The sequence below is a fragment of the Notechis scutatus genome, chromosome 2, assembly GCF_049901735.1.
Source record: "Notechis scutatus isolate UNSWTSFEM ecotype Mainland chromosome 2, rNotScu1.2, whole genome shotgun sequence".
In the NCBI taxonomy this organism is placed as follows: Eukaryota; Metazoa; Chordata; class Lepidosauria; order Squamata; family Elapidae; genus Notechis; species Notechis scutatus.
In genome coordinates, this window is record NC_142010.1 from 239759778 (window position 1) to 239781104 (window position 21327).

The following is a 21327-nucleotide window of genomic DNA, read 5'->3' on the forward strand; positions in this document are numbered from 1 at the left end:
TCAGCATTAAGGACTATCCAATTGAAGCTGCAAAGGATGATGTATATACAGTTTTGCTCTACACATACTGCATAAATTTTTCCTTTATTATAATATACATACTCCCTTTTTATAAAAGGTATAATATCTTTCTTGTTCTTGTTTATGAAAAAGATGCTGTGTGCTAATGTAAAATGTAATTATCCGAAAAGTAATTCTCTAATGAACCTATGTGAAGTTTAAAGATATTAAAACTGCTATCTATTTGTATATTTTTATAGCAGCATTTTGTATATCTTTTTATATCAACATGCACTGCTTATGTTTGTTTTCTGTAATGTGTTTTTGTCTTTTTCTGTTACAGTTGGTACCAAAAGCTCCAAAGTACAGCTTTGTGACTTCAAGTCTGGATCTTGTTCTCACATTCTGCAGGGTATTTCTTACTCTGAAACATAAATATTAGACAATAACTACTTTGAGTATACCACACTGTGTAAAGAACTGCACTGAACAATATTTTCTTTGTAAGTAATAGGACAGATGTGTTTAGTGCCAGTTGTCAAAGAAACACAGTGAGAAGGTCTTTCTTCCTTAACATTTTTCTGATCTTGTTAGCCTGAAGATATATTATTGATAATTATAAAAAATGCTGATGTCTACTTAAGCTGGACTCTTTGAGCTTTATATCATTGAGACATAAACTTGTAGCTTTCTAAGCAAGTTGAGAAACTGTCTTAGTAATATTTGTCCAAGTGCTTTAGATTACACCTGGTCAATTAAAATTAAAATTATATTTTTAATTGTAAACTAATTCAGGTAAGCCATGAAACAATATTTTTATTCCAGAAAACAAGTAATGAGCAGGGAGCGATTTCTCTAGTGGGACTCTTTTTCTTTATTTCTGCCCTTTGTCCTGCCCTGTTCCCATTCACCATCGCCAAGGAGTTTACAGTTATTATTTAGTGACCTTTCTGTATTATCTCAGGTATCTTATCTGGTATCTACCTTCTGGTATCAGCTTAGAATCTGTGGTGTGAAAAGTGACAGCTTGATAGCTGGCAAGAATTCAGATGTAATAAATTATGGAGTAGATTTAGAATCTTGAGCTATATAATTTACCTGTATTGTTTCAGGTTATAAGTAAGAAATGCCATTTTGGATGCCAATCAGAGGGGGTATTCAGCAGGTTCTGACCAGTTCTGGAGAACTGGTAGCGGAAATTTTGTGTAGTTCGGAGAACCAGCAAATATCACCCCTGACTGGAGATTTTACAGTATCCTTCCCCTGTTATGCCCGCCAAGCCCCTCCCACAGAACCGGTAGTAAAAAAAATTGAATCCCACTACTGATGCCAATCTTATAAAATCCTGTTAACATTGGAAATTGTTGCATCTTCAGCCTGTAATGGCATAGTTCCTTTTAATTTCTTATAACTATACCTTTTCATTCTGCTGTACCTATACATGTTATCACAAATTCTACTTTTCCTCCATTACCAGAATTACATCTGAATTTATGTTGATATATAACGTAACATGATGTTTTACAGTGCATATTCTGTGGTCTAGTTATTCTTATAAACTGATGAGTGATACTTGATGCTGGATCTCTATCAGAATTAGTGTTTATGTAGTTAGTTTATACATGTTAATTTAAAATTGAAGTTATTTCTATTTTTGCATGAGCCTTTCAATTTACAAAGTTTTCATTTTGTTACAAAACTGCAAATTTAGGTTACTATTCTTTTTTAATATACAATAGTATTAAAGTCTACAAAATTTTGCACTATAATTTATGTAATAGGAGAATAATAGAAAACAATGTAAACCTGTCTTAATAAACCAAAAATATTATTATGCTTTTGTATTTTTAGGTCACACTCAAGAAATTCTAGCAGTATCTTGGTCACCACGTTATGAATTTATTTTAGCAACTGGAAGGTAAAAAAAATCCAATAAACTAAAGCAGTGTTTATTAAAGTCAGTCAGTATTTTAAAAACCTATTCTAAATTTCTTTGACATTGCATCCATACAAAGTGCAATGACGTCTTGCACAAATTACACAATGACATAATCATGCAACTGTCCTGATTGCATGCTACCTTAAATCACCTGTGTCAAGTATATAAGTCATGGCATTTATGTAATTATCACTTCATGCCACCATGTCCTCTACCTCTGGCCTTAAATGCCCAGGTTGGCATCATTTCCTAGGTTGTTATAAAAAAAAAAAAAGCAGAGAAATACTTTTAAATCATGAATATAAGTCTTGGCATGCTGAAATTTAATTTTTAAATACTCTGTAGTGTGATTGTGATGTGGTTTGGGGCATTATATTTGTGGAATGCAATGACAATAAAGGTTATTCTGTTCTACTCTACTCTACTCTATACTCTACTCTACTCTACTCTACTCTACTCTATTCTTCCTCCAGAGAGATTTTAAAAGCCTGGCTCCTGCATCCACCACAATTCTTGCAAATGTGGTCCTGCTACTACAAGGATATCAACTACACATGGCATTCACAGGAAGTCCCCACATACTTTCTTTTCTAATCACTTTAGGAAATTGCTTGTCAGCTGCTTTTCAACTATTAGGAATCTTTGCATCTTCAAGGTTTAGGGCACCAGTGACTTTCCTTCAAAACTTAGCAAAAGAAATAGTTACAAACAAAGGGTTTTAGAATTATGAGGATCCTATGGGAAAATACTTTTGAGTTCTTTAAAAAATACAGAAGGGAGGGGACTTTGAAGGTTGGGCACTAGAGGGAATTAAAAGGATCTAAAGATCACAGTTAAAGGTGAATAACATTTAAATTTAACTTCTTAATATAGAATGTAGCAAAATATCAACTTTGGACATACTAAAAGATATTTTTGAATAATGGGCCCAGGAGTTAATTTTAAGAGCCTCTATAGATATACTTTGTTTCAAAGATGTTATTGAAGTGGAACAAGACAAAATTGAGACAGATTTGAAAGTGGAATTAATGAAAAGCTTTAAGAATGATATGGGAAAAATGGTTCGTTGGACATAACAAAAGAAACTGACTTAGGCCTTCATAATTAAAATAACATTAAAATAAATAACAAACCCAAGTGAGTTACCTGCATACGCTTCCTATATTGGATTCACAGAAGAGGCTGGTTAAAGCTTTCAAGAATTTTGTAAAAAGGGACAAAGAAAAAAAATGAAAAGAAATTTATTTTAGGACATTTGAAGGGACTAAACTTTAAGATGAAAGAACATAAAGTTGGTTTATCTGATCAAGGTTAAAGTAGATATGTTATCTCTGGTAACCCTTAATGGACTTTTGCTGCCTAGGGCTGAACAACAAGGTTTAAGGATTCATTTATAGATGAGAGATGAAATATGGGAAGCAAATATTTCTATTTTTAGACATGATAAGTTACTAAAACTCTATACTTGTGATGAAGGGAAAGTCATTTCTTTATATATTTCTTTTCCTTTTCTTGATTATTTTTCTTTTCAATACTTTTCTATTTTTCTTCATCTTCATCTTCTACTTTTACTTTTTATATTTTATATTATTTATCATTGTAGTTACAATTTTAATAAAATTACTGTTTTTAAAAAGCACACTTAGGAATATGTTAAAAGTCCTGAAGTAAACTAAGACTTTCCTCACACCTAACTTGATGGTTTGGGTAGATACTAAGATTTTTAAAAGCCATTAAGAAGACAAGTCTTACCCATTGGATATAAGTTAACTGTATAAATGTATATAAGATATGTATCATATACTATACTATAGTATGTATGGCAAAAATGAATGCCAGGATGATCCACCGTGTCCAATGTTTTAATAATTCAATCAATAAAATTATTTTTTAAAATTAAAAAAGACAAGTCTTACCTTTCAGAATAACTGATTTTTGTTGACTTTCATAAGAGTTTAAAATAGCAATAGCACTTAGACTTACATACCGCTTTACAGCCCTCTCTAAGCAGTTTACAGAGTCAGCATATTTCCCCCAACAGTCAAGGTCCTCATTTTACCCACCTTGGAAGGCTGAATCAACCTTGAACCTGGTGAGATTCGAACTGCCAAATTGCAGTCAGTGGCAGTCAGCAGAAGTAGCCTGCAATACTGCAGTCTAACCACTGTGCCACCGTGGTTCTTATACACAAAATCCTTGACTTATGATCATCGTTGGGATTGGAATTTCAGTTGTACATCATTGGGGTCATAAACAGAGGCACTCACATAACCAGACCCAATCCTTCAACCATTTTTATAGCGGTCGTTAAGTAAATCGTGATTATAAGACTGAATCGGTGTACATTAAGAAATCTATTTTCCCAACAAAAAGCAGTGGAAACTAGCAAAAAAATAATCACAGCTGCAGTCATGTGCCTGTGGGATTGGTCATAATACAAGCCAGTTGCCAAATTATTGAAATATAGTCATGTGATCACAGATGAGGGTTGAAGATTACTGGAGTCAGCAGTGGTTTTGAGGGGAAAGTTTTAGAGTTTGTTTTCAGAATATCTTGGGGTGGGGTGGGGATAATTAGAATGTGGTTCCAAAAGAAACTGTCGGAGGTCATTTTCTGCATTTATAAAAACCATAAATATATCCAAGTTAAGAAAAAAATAATTGAAAATAAAATAATCATTATGAAACTGTTGAAAGTTCATTTGTGTTGCTCATAAATCACCTGAGAGTTTTGTTTTTCTTTTAGTGCTGACAGTAGAGTGAAATTGTGGGATGTAAGGAGAGCATCTGCCTGTTTATTCACTCTCGATCCACATAATGGGGAGAAGTCAAAAGCAGCTTCTGAAGCAAGTAATATATTTCATATATCAATATTACAGGTTTATTCTAATATAAGTTCATATTAAAAGGGAACCATGCTATTATATAGCCCAGGATAGATGACAGTGTTAAGACTAAATGCTATATAAAATATTTCATGACCTTTTTTTTAAACACTATCTTTTGTCTTACCCATGGTTAGCATATGATAGCAAAATATTATATATTCCCCCAAAAGACTATAACTCAACCCCAAAAAAGTTTTTTTTCTTAGTTGTTTTAAATCCGTAATTAGGATTGCTAGTAATTTAGAATGATTCAGACAATTGTGTTGAAATAAACGATCTGTTGAAATCTCCCACACTGAAACTTCAGAATTTTAAAGGGATTAAACCTGCTGGTTTAACTCCATGTTGTTACCTACAAAAATAATCCAGGATTATAGGAATCCTGTTCATCTTCATATCTCTCCTAGGATGCAAGTAGCTTTCTCTAGTCTTAACTCATTAATTTTAATTGGGGAATAATAATGAAATGTCTTTCTGCTCCCCCCTCCTCTTCTATGGTGTGGCATGCTAGTAAATATGTCAGGAGAATATATACATGACTCTATGAAATTAAGGTGATATAACTTCATCTTACTTCAGAAAAAATATTCAAGCATATTAGTGTTAATGAGCAAGGGAACAATAAGCTGCCCTTAGTTTTACTGCAGAGAAAAACTGCATTGGTCATGGAGCTAAACCAGATGATCTCCAAAATGCCTCCCAACCCTGGCATTCCACGATTCCACGTGTTGCAACTACTCAAGCGAGGAGTCATTAATGTAACTATCAATGGCCCAGGTTACAAGAGATCTAGAAATGATCGTCCCTTAAACTTCATAGAGCCTTGTCTGTCTGTTCCCAGGCAAAGACTCATAGTCTGAAGAAACTCCTATATAATAGGCAGAATATAATGAAGTAGTTGGCTTGAAGCTTACACCTGTGGATCTGGTTGCTGGCACCTGACACCAGCCATTACTCCATTTTTACTGCAAGTGCACCCAGGTGGAACCAGGGGTGGGCTTCAAAAGTTTTAGCAAAGGATTCTCTGCCTGGTTGCTGGGTGGGCATGGCCATGATGGGCATGGCCTAATTGGCCTCCTGCACCATGGCGGCAGCGGGGGGTGTTTTTGCCCTCCCCTGGCTCTGGAGGCTTTCCTCGAGCCTCCAGGAGGGCGAAAATGGCCTCCCCAGGTTACGGAGGCTCTCTGGAAGCCGGAAACGGCCCATTTCCAGCCTTCCTGAACTTCCAGGAGGCCTGCTTTTTGCCCTCCCCAAGCCTCCATGCACGCCCTGCACTTAGCTGCATCCAAAATGGACTGCGTGGGGACTTCTGGGGGGGGCAGGGGCGGGGCCAGCTAGGAGTGAGATTTAGGGATTCTCTGAACTGCACAGAATCTTAGATAGGGACTCTCACGAACTCCTGCGAACCCCCAGTATCCCACACCTGGATGGAACTTCTTTTAGGCACAGATCTAGCTAAAGAATAGCCATTAAAAGTGGTATTAGCAGAAGAAAAATAAGATGATGTAAATATCTTTTTCTTGACAGTAAAAATTTGGATGCCACATTCCATAATAAAAGAACTGAAATTAAAAATATTGGCTGCTATTTAATAAATTGCTCAATCATATATTTCATCTAGCATTGCTTTTTTTTTTTAACTTGATCCTTTTCCTTTCAAAAAGGAAAATAAAATGACATTGGTGTCCCAATGTAGATATTATTCTAATAATGCTACCAGTAAATCCTTAAATACAGTACTTAACTTTTCCATAATAAATGTTATATAATAGGATATTTTGATATAATTTTTAAAATTTCAAAACAAAATGTTTTCATGATATAATAATTCTTTTGTAATACCAGACTCTATATGTTGCCATACAGAATTTCAAATCTTGCATATTTTCTTTATAGTAAATACTGCCCATAATGGAAGAGTCAATGGCTTATGTTTTACCAGTGATGGGCTTTACCTTTTGACAATTGGTACAGATGATCGCATGAGACTCTGGAATAGTTCAACTGGAGAGAACACACTGGTAAGAAATATGTGCTTAGAAATTGTTTATATCTCCAATCTTTCAAAACAATCTTGGTGCGAATTTGAGGAAGAGAACACTAGGGAAATAATGGAATGGAAACATAATGAAATTTTTAAAAGAACTCAGCATATTTAGACCTGTTTCTTGTGGTAATTAACAGGATTCAGCATATTGAATGTTGACTATAAAATTTAAATTAAAAAACTATTACCTTACTAGCCTGCACTTAAGTCTTATAAGCTCTCCCTTTCCAGCCTCCTCGAGATATTTATAAGAGAACTTGCTCTGCAATAGGAATCTGTAATTTGCAATACCTATGACCTTAAGCATTTATCTCAAAAATATAAATAAACCTATTCATAATATCATGCATTAGTTAACACAACCAGCTGATGGAAAAGGTTTGCAAAGTATATTAAGTAATGTCTGAACAGGTTTTGGGGCAGAATATGGACACTCAGGGATATGTCTTGACTGTGCTCCCTATCTTGAATCTTATTTGCAGGATTAGTGTTCAGCCATATGTATGAGGCAAATACTGTAGAATATTACATATAGGAGAAAAGGAAAAGGTTGTACTGGAGAATGTATCAGCTGTCGAATTCACCACAGTCAAACTATACTTAACTATGCTGTTTCTTAATAACGCAAAGTATGGTAGACATCTGTTGTATGGAAAGTGCTGTAGAAATAGATAACGTTGCTTCCTTTAAGCAGAGTATTTCTAATCCAGAAGCATATATGCCTCGAAAGCTTATATATAAATTCATGGACTATGAGGGCTGGAAAGTAACTTGGAGCTCTTCTAGCTAACCCCTTGCCCATTCCAGTTGGAATGTTAATTCATTCACCTTCTATTTAAACAATTTTCACAAAGGAGAGACTGTCACCTTTTCATATAATCTATTGAATAATTTATTATTAGAACTGAACAATTCTGCCCCATCTTCTACATGACTGTCAACTCATAAAACATTTTGTATACACTTTTTATAGTTGACAACAGAAAGAAGTGGGGGGAGTTTCAAAGAGCAGGCAACGGTGAAATCGAAAGTACATTCCATTCATATTTTCTTCTAAGACTGATTAGATGGCTGAAGCTTCTGCCATGAAAAAATCTAATTGGAGAGCATGATTGATGACTTGGCTGTGGATGTTTTTTCGTTGGATGATACACACAGAGGGGTGGAGGAAAAGCAGGATAAAGGGTGACAGTGAATTACATATCTCAGAATTGCCTACACTCAAATTAGTGCTGGATTAGAATGTTACCTTCAAATAGATCATCTTTAGTTTTGGGAGCGTGGCTCAAGGCTCATGATTTAATTGGAGTAACTGCCAGAACCGTAACAGATAGCCAACTCTGAGATATGTAATTCGCTGCCACCCTTTATCGTACTTTTCCCCCCTGACAATGACAGTCCTTCAGACCCTGAAAGATAGCTATCATGTCTCCCACAGACATTTTATCTCCATGCTAAGCATTTTATTCTCCAATAGTTTGTAACTATATCTCTTCATGTTCCTCATCTTAGTTGTTTTCCTCCAGGCATGGTCCAATTTCTCAATGTCTTCCCTAAAATATGATCAGAACTGCAATTACATAGTCATGATCTGAGTGCTTGGCATCCTGTTTGCCCTAGCAGCCAAGTGCCCTGAAATTGTGCGCCCGCCATTTGCAAACCGCTCTGCAGATTCCATAGAAACCCAATGGGAAACCAGCGGCAAGCTGCTGCCACTTGGCAGGAGGATTCACTCTTATCTCTAGGAACTGACTTAAAGAGCTGCTTGCTGAGGGGCAAGAACTCAGTCCTGTAGCCATCCAAAGGAATATCTTTCCATGAATGGAGGGGAACTGAACGCCTTTGATAGAGCGCAGAAACAAAGATTTCAGCTCTGTTCTTACACCCGAGCAAAACAGTTGCCTTCCATGCATGGAGGAGAGCTGAACTTTTTCAGCAGAGTGCAGAAATGGAGCTGAAATCCTGAAAATTTCAGCTCCATTTCTGCACCCCATTGAAGGAGTTTCCATACCCAGTGGGGAGATAAAATTCTTTGGCAGGCAGTTCTTTCAATCAGTCCCCAGAGATGAGAAGGAGCTGAAATACAAGCAGAGAAGCAGCAAGATGAGAAAAGGAGCGTAGGATGCCTCAGGTGGGTAGGGGAGGCTCTGGGAAGACTGACGCATGCTGTACATGACTGACTCTTCACTTACGGGCTGTATTGGATTTCTTTAGGAAGGATTTTCAGCTCCTTAGTGGAGCCTCCCACTGTTGCCCCCACCTTCCTTAGGCACCCCATTCTTACATGGGACTCCTTCCACAAAATTGCTTAACAGAATCAGGATTGCAGTCATTGAGAGAAGCAGACTGCTTTGCTTAGCGACCAAGATTCTGCTCCCAGTTGTGGTTGTTAGTTGAAGACTACCTATAAGTAGAAAACATTTCTGCTATTAAAGTATCAACAGAATGGTAAATGTGCAACAGAACTGATTTCCCAGTTTTCCAGATATTTTAAACAATACTTCCCATCAGTCCTAAAATAGTCTGATCAGTAGTTAGACATGATGTCAATTGTAATCCACAATAGTTAGGTGACTTGCACTGGGCATTGATATCCTGAATAGGACAAGATAAAAGAATACCCTATACCAGGGGTCTTCAAACTTCACAGCTTTAAGACTTGTGGACTTCAACTCCCAGAATTCCTCCTCTAGTCATGTTAGCTGAGGAATTCTGGCAGTTGACGTCCACAAGTCTTAAGCTGTGAAGTTTGAAGACCCTTGCCCTATACCAGTGGTTCCCAAAGTGGGTGGTACCGCCCCCTGGGGGGCAGTGGGATGACAGGCAGCGCTAAGAGGCAAGGGGGGCAGCAGAAGAGTGCTGGAGGTGGGCCCCTCGCAGGGCGCAATTCAGGGGTAGGATTCTACTGGTTCATTACTGTTCCCAGTAGTTCGGAAAACAGGTAAAACGGGCCCCTGGCTAGCCCTACTCCTCTCTGCCCACTCTTCTGTTCCCTGCCCAGTTCTTATTGCGCATGCACGACATTGCACGCATGCACGACAATCGCTGATGACCACAGTGGCACATTGAAGAAGTGGAGCAAGCAAAGCAGGAGGTCGGTAATTTTCACTCCAAAAAGTATCCAGACACCGCATCTTTTTTTCCAGCCACAGCCTGCAGCAACCATGTGTTTTTTTAGGTGCGGCTGCAGTCTACCCTCACCGAAAAAAACACGTGGAGGCTGCAGGCATTCGTGACAAAGGTGACGTGCTGGCAGGGAGCCCAGTGACAACAATGGCTCAGCCCTGGCTTGCCTTCCCTGGCAGCCAATCGTGGGAGGACGGTAAAGTCACGGCTGTGGGACGATGAAAGATGCAGTTGTGGGGGAGGAAACGGGGAAATTAAGGGCCAGGGTCTCTGAAAGGGGAAATGGGGTGATGCAGGATTAGCCCAGGGTTTTGACAGCTTAGGCCACGCCTGCCTGGGCAGAAAATAGGTAGATAGGTTAGAGAAGGGATAGAGAGAGGGGGAAAGAGAGAGAGAGAGAGAAAGAGGGAAAGAGAGAAAGAGAAGGAACAGACAAAGTAAAAAAAGAAAAAGGGAGAGAGGAAGAAAAGGGATAGACAAAAAAAGGGGAGGATGGAAGGAAGGGACAGAAAGAAAGAGAGGGAAAGAGAAAGAAAGGGAGGGAGGGAGGAGAAAGTGAATGGGATATGGAGGGAGGGAGAGAGAAAGAGAGGGAAAGAGAGAAGGAAGAGACAAGAAAGAAAAAGAATAGGGAAAGAAAAAGGGAGAGAGAAAGGAAGAAAAGGGATAGACAAAGAGGGGGGATGGAAGGAAGGGACAGAAAGAAAGGGAGGGAGGAGAAGGTGAATGAGATATCTAGTCCAACCACCTGCTCAAGCAGGGTTAAAAGGGAGAGTGTGTGTGTGTGTGTGTGTGTGTGCATGGCTGTCAAAACTCCAAAAACAGGTCAAATAGCTCTGGAGAGTTCAGTCATAAATTTGCTAAGCAACTGGCCATTAAGCGACCACTTTCCAGTCACATGACCACCAAGCCACGCCCGGCCAGTCACATGACCACCGAGCCACGCCCAGCCAGTCACATGACTATCAAGCCACACCCACAAATTAGGCCACACCCACAGAACCAGTTAAGAAATTTGAATCCCATCCCTGGGTGGGGGGCACTGTGGATGAGTTTGTAGCACCAAGGGGGCAGTGGACTGAAAAAGTTTGGGAACCAGTGTCCTATACCATTTCTCACCCCATAGGGAGTAGGCCCTATGCTTTCATAATATCCCATCCACTAAGATCATTTCACTGAACATTCACAGCAAAATAGCTAAATTTTAATTTTTAGAAAACTCTTAACATCTCCCTCTCCCCCCAAACAACTCTTCCATTTTTACAGCTTTTTTTTTCTTTTTCAATGTTCTAAGGGTAGGGATAGGAGACAAAAATTCAAAGTCACAGGAAGTCCTCTGGAAATGTGGCAGTGTAACCAGAAAGGAATCAAAAATTCAAAGTCACAGGAAGTCCTCTGGAAATGTGGCAGTGTAACCAGAAAGGAATCAAAAATTCAAAGTCACAGGAAGTCCTCTGGAAATGTGGCAGTGTAACCAGAAAGGAATCAATTACTTCCTTAGTCTACCAACTCAATAAAAAACAGCCTGACAGTGTTAAGAAAAGTAGTACTTTGAGGCATTTTAGGTTTAGAGAAGGGAAACAGTTTGCCTCACTTCCTAAAACCAAGCAAATTGCATATAACACACATAAGCACACACACTACAGTACATGCTGAACCTTTTTGATTCCTTTCTGGTTACACTGCCACATTTCCAGAGGAGTTCCTGTGACTTTTCTGGAGGTTGGGAGGCTGAATTGACCTCTGTTCTGTCAAATGCCCCATTATCGTGAGACATTAGATAATAGTTTTTCAGTATTTTCCAGCATAATATTTACTTGCACTCAGGAGCAAAATAGTACTGGGACAATAGGATGAGGATAATTTTCTACTGTCAGACATACTTTTGCACAAGCTTGCATAGCCACTTTTTATTTTACTCTCCATTCTGCTAAATATATAGACTAAAGTATTCTTTATTTAAATTTGATAGTTCAGGCTATTTGTTTACCAAGGCACTCTTATCAGTTCATTAATCTTTTCGCTCCCCTCCTGTTTTACATTCTTAAAATATTTTTGTTGTACATAAAAGAGAACTAGTTGCAGGATTATCTCTGCTGTGTGCCTTAGTCCACACTTTTTAGTGTGATGGTAAATTATTAAGCTTTAGTAAACTCTCCTGACTAATGCTGTTCTTTTCTTAGCTACTACTTGTAGAAAGAGCAGCTGCATTTTAACCTTCCTTTGTATTGCCAAAGTGCTCTAAGTTGATGTGCGTTATAAGAACCCTTTCCCCCCAATTCGTTTAATGAAAATATGCATTTTATTTTAAATTGTCTTTAAAAACTTCAAACTACATAAAAAGATTTATAAACTGGTGAGTGGTTCTTATGCCTGAAAATTATCTGCAAGGCTACACAAGGAAAAATTTTTATTTCTTCATGCCAACTTCCACTTCGTTTTTTGTTTAAAGCTCTGCATGTTAGTATAGTCCAAGAAAGGCACTTGTTATGACGTGTTAATGTAGTCTCCTTTTGTCTAATTCACCCATGGACATCTCTGGGTGTACTAACAGATGTAATCTAAATACATATTTTTTGTCAGCTGATGAAAATGTATTTTGAAATTATCTTTTATTCTAAAAATGTGTAATTATAAATGATTGTAGATAAGGAAGCAATTGTTCTCCTTCACTTTTCATTTTGAGCATTGTGTCTATTTTTAGATCTGACACTTTCAGAAGCTAAAATAAAAGTTAATAAAGGTGATCAGGAAGTTGGATAATAAGTCTTATGAAGAGAGTTTGAAATAATTGAGATTGTTTAGCTTTGGGAATAAAATATTGAGATAGGCATATAAAAACACATGTTTAAGTTTGGGGAGGGGTATCTGATAGAAGAAGATGAAAATATCTCCTCTTCTCTGTCATCCCAGTATATAAAAGAAGCATAATGTTCTTAAGATACAAGAAGACCAATTTCATTTGTTGTTAAGAAAAATGATCTAAAATATTTATTCCAAATCTGGACATATGTCTGAATTAAAATGGATCCAGGTAATCAGCTTCAGCCAAGAAAACCTGAGATTTTGATGTCACCACATAGTCTAAGACTTGATTCAAAAAGGGTTGATTTGAGACTTGTCAGAAATGTACAGTGATGATAGTTAATAACCCTTGTTTAAACAAAAGTCTTACTCTTACCTTCTTAAAAGGGCTAGAACATGTTCCTCTGACAAAGAAAGATTTCTAATATGGATTTAGGCAAATGTTCTCTGGTATCCCAAGATGGTTGCTTATCCAAAGAATTTATATGCCTCCAAGCTACTTATTTATTTCATTGGTAACCAAAATAAATTTATTCTGTCAATTCTCACTGGTATTATCTATTGTTGAGTTTAAATCTAAACAGATCTGAATTGCTTTATCAGGGCAATTTCCTGCTAACTTATCATTACAAGATATCAAAAGGTTCATCACTATAGGGGCTTACATATAATATATAATGTAACACAACACTTAAATATTTCTGATTTGCCTTTCCCACATTAGTATATCTGCTGTTGGTTCCAAAAGTTAACATTCAGAACTTCCAAATAAACATATATAGAACGCATCCTCAAAATAATTATTAATGTTTATATGTTGAGCCTATCAGTATCTACTTAGTAGTTAGCCCCATTGATTTAAGTGGGAATTTTCATATATATGGTTACAGCCTTATTTGTTCTTTGTGCAATTTAAATGTATATCCTTTAATTTAGTTTCTTGGGATACAGAGGGAAAAAGTTAAATAGACACCAAAGATTTTGATTAAACCAAATGTAATTATGCCATAATATTACCAGCAGATTTAGATATTAGATTAAACATCATCATGCCAAACATACTTAACAACATAACATACATATACAAGTTATAGGAAATCATTATCATATCTTCATCCTACATATAATGAATAAGTTATAGCACAAAAGACATTCTAGTCATTCCAATATTCATAATATTTCTTATATATTTATTCTCACACATTCTATTTGCAGAGAAAAAGAAATCCTGAATTTCACAGATGTGGTGATAAGAGGGAATGACATTCTTAAAAATATAAACTGTAATGCAACTGTAGTGAATTGCTATTTTAAAAAAGGAAGCCACGTGCTGTCTATAATACTAATAACTTGTTATCAGATGTAATCTCCAATATTTGAAACTTTAGGACAATCCTATTGCAAGTGATATAATAATCCTACATACATAATGACATTAATACAAGATTTTTACACTGGGGGTGACAAGACTTAAAACTTGGAGAACCATTGGTATCCAGGTTCCTATAGATTCAAAATCAGGTTTGCTGAATGTTGCTGAGAAACATCAGGCATAAGAGATGTTACTTCAGTATTAGAGAATACTAGTGTAACTTTCATTTACGAGATCAGGTGAGTTAATAACATATATGTTTCATAAGTCCAAGAATAATTAACAGAGAAAATTGTGAAATGGTCCCTGCCACACAAAAGAGGGAAGGGATAATCCCCCCCCAAAAAAAAAAGACACAAAATTATCTGTTTGATTCTTTTTCCTACTCTGGGTACACTCTTACCCATTGTAGCCTTCAGTTACCAAAAGATTACCTCTCTATTTTAAAGAGTTATGAAGTAGATCTGAGTTATTCAAGCCTAAAATCGGATAAATGCTATTGTGGAGTAGGAAAGGACTGTATTCTTTACAGCAGAATACATTCAATAGGAAATAACCTCTTTTAAAATTTAACAAACCATTGGATGGTTGCTTTTTTTAATCTTATATTAAAGATTAATTTTTTTATCTTATATCTTTACAGGTAAATTATGGGAAGGTGAGCAATGAAAGCAAAAAAGGACTCAGATTTACTGTATCACGTGGCTGCAGTTCTGAATTTGCATTTGTGCCGTGCAGTAGCACTGTTGCTGTTTACACAATTTATTCAGGAGACCTAATAACTACACTTAAGGGACATTATAGTTCGGTTGACTGCTGTGTCTTTCAACCTAATTTTCAGGTAAGTGAAGCTGTCTGGAGAATTTTAGGTTAGTTAAACATGACACCAAACAAGTTTTCCTTAAAACACTGAGCTATGTTGAATACATGATCCCTAGAAGGATTATACGAAGTAGAATTCAAGTGAACTTCAGATGAAGAAGGCAAAGCCTTTCAGTTTTTCACTTTGAGATTGAATATGATGCACTGTCTCTATGACAGTCTCTCCATGTTGTTTCTCTAGCATGTGAAGTATAGTAAGAGAATGACTATTTCTGTACATGGGTTTTCAGTTGAGCGATTATGGTTAATAGCCAAATGACGTATTTCTTTAAGATTATCCCTTTCCATTAGCAGCAGCTCTCATTTGTGCAAGAATTTTTCTGTTATATATTTAAGAGGTTATGTTAGGAAACTCAACTAGTATATTGAAGGATTCAGCTGAGAGCAGCATGGAGGCCTAGTGGTGCCCCCCGCTCAGAAAGTTGAGAGTTCAATGCTAGATAGTGGCAGGTGTTTTTCTCCTAGGGTGCAAAGAAAATAATATTTGCTTCAAACTCCATGTGACATCAGGAAGGGCACCCGGCTTCATCTAGTCGCCCCAACTTTACCCCAAATTAAGGGATTACATGATCTTTGTTATTTTAAGCTAAACATATTGAAGGACCCAGATTCTACCTTTGAAGTTTCAAAACAAAAAAAAGACTTATTATGCCTGAGATCCCATTGAGCGCGCCTCATCAGATCGACTAATACTGAACTAGATGGCCTAACAGTCTGATCTGATTTAAAGCAGCTTCCTGTCTTTAGAGCAGTCTAGCATGTCAGCATTATAATAATGCTAGTACAAAAATTAAGGCAAGGTTCTCAGTTAGGCAAATGTATAATGAAAAATTATAAGCTTTAGTCTTATAGCCATTAGGTCTAGACAATTGAATTTTTGAATATGCTTTAAATAATCATAATGACACTTGACTTATTGTAATGTGCTTTATGGAGGTTAACATCATTCCTGAAATCTTTACAAATGTTAAATTGTATTTTTGCATTGCATTGATGACATTCACTTTGCAAGTCATTGGAGATCAACATCTCAAGCTTATTTATTATTCATGTAGATTAGAAAATGTTGGTAGAAGAAGCATTTCTAAAAACTTTGTATAAAATGCAAACTGATGCAGTTTCTGACCACACATTTTAAACATTCTGAAAAATGAAAGACTGGGACACAGTTAATTCAAGATGGGGATCAATTTTAGTAATGCTGTGGCTTTTCATGCATCCACATTTCCCTAATTAAAATTTTAGTTTTTGCAGTGTTTTGGTTGTTTTTTTTTTTCAGAATCCACAGAACGTATTTTTAGATTATTATATGAAACGTGGAATAAAGATGCTAATTTAGAAATAAATGTGACTTGTCATAGGATGCCTTTTTTGGAAGTATTATCCCATCATTTCTACAGCCAAGAACAGTCCTTAAGAAAACATCTTTAAAAACTGTTGCAGCTGCTCTGTTGAAAGGGCAGGGCAAGGGGCTCAGAGGAGACATTCCTAAATAAAGGAGATAATGGGGATAGAGAGGAAGAATTGTAATTAAAATTCTTTGTAATATTGACTATGACTCTTGTATAGTTTATCCTTCAAGGCCAACATCTATGGAGCATGAGAAATAGTACCGGTATTCTGAACTTGTTTTGTGGGCATAGCTTGAAAGGTTTGTCCCATTAGTCATTAAGAAGTTCTTTCCTTAAATGGAAAGGTCCTTCAGTGGAGTACACATTTTATAATTCTAGAAGTGATTCAAGTTGTAATCCAATATAACAAGGGGGTCTCTGTGACCTCAAGGCAGAAATGAATAAATGACCATGTTTATTTTAATTTATTTCAATTCATTACAAATTTATTTCAAATTTATTAGCTTTATGTATAATCTTTTCACCAACAAATACGATAGCTAATAATACAGTAATATTTAAAAAACAATTATCAGAGTTTAAAAATCAATATTTTTTTAAAAAAAATGATATAACTGATTACCCAACCTAGCATTCAAGCCACTTTATACACTGATAGCAATCTTTCCAGCCCTCTCTAAGCTGTTTTACAGAGTCGGCATATTGCCCCCCAACAATCTGGCTCCTCATTTTACCAACCTCAGAAGGATAGAAGGCTAAGTCAACCTTGACCCTGGTGAGATTCGAACTGCCAAATTATGGGCAGCTGGCAGTCAGCAAAAGTAGCCTGCAGTACTGTCTGCAGCAGGATAACAGAGAAATTAGCTGTACTTTTCTTTGCCAAGTGTTTCAAAGCCTGGAAGAAGGTACCAAAAGGCCTTTGCTCATATTTCCATTAAACAGTGGCGAGATCAGAGAAGGATGCCTTCCAAATTGTTTAGCCATACATGTTACAATTTTTTAGACAGCCTATTCTTGGCCTATACAGGCCTTTATATAGTTTCTGGATCAAATCAATCCTCTTAATTCTTTTTTGTCTGTACAGTTGTAACTTAGGAGAACAGAAAATTAGCTTATCATGAAGGAAAACTTGTTGAGCTTATTGGAACGTATTTCTGAATAATATTTCCCAGTCAACCCAATTGAAGTGGCTAATGTAGCTGAGGTACCCAGATGCAAGGATAGTGTCAGACTATCCTCTTTCCTTATTCAGTAATACTTAACATTATTTTGTTTGTTTCTTAATGGCAGGAACTTTATAGCAGTGGCAGAGATGGTAATATTCTTGCTTGGGTGCCATATTTGAGGGAACCAGAACCTGATGATACTTATTCTGAAAAGGTAAACAACTTTAACTGTAGCAAAGTTGGAACTGGAGAATAACTAAGGACATGAAAGGAAAAATGCTTGTCTGCTTTTTTAGTAAGCAACAAGGACTTGTCACAAATGGGATGATAGCTAATTATAGCTCCTTAGGGCAAGTTGTTGTCTCATCTTGTACTGATTTGAGGTGTGATTGGATTGATTCTATAGGTTCATTATATTTGTACTAAGACAAGGGAAACAGGCTCAATATTTAGAAATGTGTGTCCTTTACATTCCAGACAAGGGCATGGCTTCTATTTCTTATCCTTTCAGTATGCAGAAAAGTTAAGGTATTGGATAAAACACATGCAAAATGGAAAATATTGGCTGAAGCATGACTTGTTTGTAGCTTCTTAACTGCTATTCTTAAGGAAAGGATTTTAAAGCAAATAAGAAGCATTTTACTTTCACTTAATTGACATGAGTAGTTTCTGGTAATCTTGGTCATAAGCCCGCCTTTACCTATATATAATTATTCCTCATGATGGTTGTCATGGGATATATAGAGACAGAATCCATTCACAAGTTAATTTTCCATAATTGTAATCCCTTTTTCCTTTATTTTTTAGTTGCCTTCTAAGCAGTGCTTAAATTCTGCATATGAAGACGCATGGAGCAGCAGTGATAGTGAGGCTGGATGAATTCTTAAATGACTGTTAACATAAAGATGATAAATAATCACGCCAAATTTTTTAACGAAGGACATTGACTATCAGAACCAGATACAGCTATGGCTTTCAGGTTCTTAACATAAAATTTCATGAATACTTTCCTTTTTTTCTCTTTTGTCATTGTCAAATTTTATTCAACATGTTTACATTTTCATTTACAATGAAGTAAGAATGCATTTCTTTGTATGTGTTTGCTCTCTTCTGTAAAAATACAATGGACGTGCTAATGATCTAAGTGCTAGAGCCCACTGTAACTACATAGCCAAAAAGGCGTTAAGAGTTGTTAACCTAATCTTACATACCTTTTTCTCTGGTAATATTACACTAATAACTAGAGCATACAAAACATTTGCTAGACCAATACTCGAATACAGCTCATTAGTCTGGAAATCACATTACGTATCTGATATTAACACAGTTGAGAAAGTCCAGAAATATTTCACAAGAAGAGTTCTCCACTCCTCTACTCATTGCAGAATACCTTATGCCACCAGACTCGAAATTCTAAAACCTAGAACTACGCCGCCTTCGGTCCAATCTAAGTATAGTATATAAAATCATACATTGCAACATCCTACCTGTCAATGAATACTTCAGCTTCAACTATAACAACACAAGAGCAAACAACAGATTCAAACTCAAGGTTAATCGCACCAAACTTGATTGCAGGAAATATGACTTCAGCAACAGAGTGGTCAATGTCTGGAATACTCTACCTAACTCTGTGGTTTCTTCCCCAAACCCCAAAAACTTTAACCTTAGACTTTCTACTATTGACCTCACCCCTTTCTTAAGAGGTCTGTAGGGGGCGTGCATAAGCGCACCAACGTGCCTACCGCCCCTGTCCTATTGTTTCTTTTATTTTTTATTTTTCTTATATGTATCTATGTATTCATAACTATGTTTTTACTTATACCTATTATCTTATAAGCAATTGACAAAAATAAATAAAAAATAAAAATAAAATATTTTGTTCTTCAGTAGACCTCAGTTACATTGATACCCATTCATATGACAAAATCTTTGTCTTATGATTTCTTATACAGAGTTGCACTTTGTGTAGGTGTAAAATTTTCATGGTTGGAAAAATGGGATATGAATAAAAGCTGAAAATATTTGTGTAAGACTAATAATCTCAATTAATTGTCAAATTAAGGATGACAAAAATATATAAGAAGTTGCTTATAGAAAATGTAACTATTTGCCTCTCTCTTAATGGCAATCCAATAAATCTATTTGGTCTCCAGCTCACATAACATAATGCTTTTAAATAGAAAAGATTCTAAGAGGATCTCAGCCTCTTAATCTAGTCAGATACTGTTGAAAAGACAGATAAAACTGCTTTTTTGCATTGTACTTAACATCATACAGAGTTGCTGACATATAATAAAGCTGTTACCATTAGTTTGGTTTTTAGATGTATTGATAAGCAATACGTAGCTTTCAAGGTGCTATTGAACTACAACTTCCAAGACAGTATAGTAAATATAGTAACATATTTTTACTATATTTCTGAATAAATGTATTGGTTAACTATTGTCTCTTAGTAGATTTATCATATTCTATAAGTTCTTTCTTTTCCTACTTCAAAACTGAATGTTAGGTGCTATACACATGTACAGCTCCCATGGGATCATCTAATACCTAAATGTTTCTATTTTACATAGTTCTCAATTTACAGCATGTTTTAAAATCAGTTGGTATATGTTTCAGAACAAGATTAAAATACATGTCTCAGAGATAATTTCATGATTTCATATTGTCAGCACATGTTTTTCCACTAGAAATGCTGTGCAAAAGTGCTATTCCTGACTGTTCCAAAGGTGCTTTTTCAAGAAGCAACTGGACTTTCTGGAAAGTCTAGTTCCCCCTTGAAAAAGCACCTTTGGGATTACCATGACCTGGGTGATTGGGAATCTCCATAGACATACTCCTGACTGATAACCTGAAAAATGAGTGCCTCTTGCTGGCGAGGCAAATGAGAGAGGCAGAGCTAGTATTTTCATTCATTTCCTTTATTGGAACTTGCTTACATTAAATATCTAGTACACATGTGCTTCTTATTGGGGGCTTCCTAATGTCAGAAGTATGGGAAATGATCTTGACAGAGATAAGCAGGAACCATTGCCCAGGCAAAAGGAGCTGAAGTGTTTTTTTAAGTCCAGAACAAGGAGTTAATATTGAGGAGTAAGTCAGATAAATGGTTCCATAATTCACTGAACTACAAGAAAGAGAAGTAAATAGAGCCCAATAAGATTTGCAAGTTTCTATCATTACAGACAATCTCAGTCAAAGTAATTTTAGCTTCTTGGGGATTGATTTCCTGATCTGGTCTATCTAATGAGATTGGCAGAACTACAAATAGTAAATATGTATTAAGACTAAGAAAATGGTTTAGTCACATATATAAAGGATAGGAATATTTTCATCTCAGAGATTAAATTGGCTTTGACAAGCATTTTAGAAGTTTCTATACTTAATTTTACACTTACAACTCTTATCAGTAGAACTGCAAATCAACTTCTTGCCATGCTCCTGAGAGCTTCTATAATATTCTGCTAATATTGATGCCAATGGGTTTCTGGAAGACCAAGGGATAACTTGGTTGGAAGAAGCAAAAATACGGTCAACAGCAACTTGTGCAGATGAATCTGTAGGTATTCTCTTGTTTGGGGAGTGAGATGCATCCCTAAAAAGGATGACCCAACCTGATTTGGTCAAAAGTGTAGAACATGGAAGAGATCAGGGCACATCTTTCTATCTTACAGTTAATTCAAAGCAAACATGGTGAAAACTCATACTTGAAAAACTGCTGTGAAGTTTTAGAAACAGTAGTCTCCCA

At 36.3% G+C, this 21327-nt stretch overlaps 1 protein-coding gene across 2 annotated transcripts in view; it reads left to right on the top strand.

The window, feature by feature from the left end:
- The window catches only part of ERCC8 (ERCC excision repair 8, CSA ubiquitin ligase complex subunit), a 32207-nt gene extending 12741 nt beyond the window's left edge, over window positions 1-19466 (top strand). For both annotated transcript variants that reach the window (XM_026670519.2, XM_087958379.1), the window contains 7 exons: window positions 344-412; window positions 1852-1918; window positions 4685-4788; window positions 6723-6847; window positions 14820-15017; window positions 17701-17790; window positions 18384-19466. In XM_026670519.2, the coding sequence (XP_026526304.1) occupies window positions 344-412; window positions 1852-1918; window positions 4685-4788; window positions 6723-6847; window positions 14820-15017; window positions 17701-17790; window positions 18384-18455 (725 nt within the window). In that variant the 3' untranslated portion in view covers window positions 18456-19466. The remainder of the gene's footprint in view (window positions 1-343; window positions 413-1851; window positions 1919-4684; window positions 4789-6722; window positions 6848-14819; window positions 15018-17700; window positions 17791-18383) is intronic.
- The last annotated feature ends 1861 nt before the right edge of the window (window positions 19467-21327 follow it).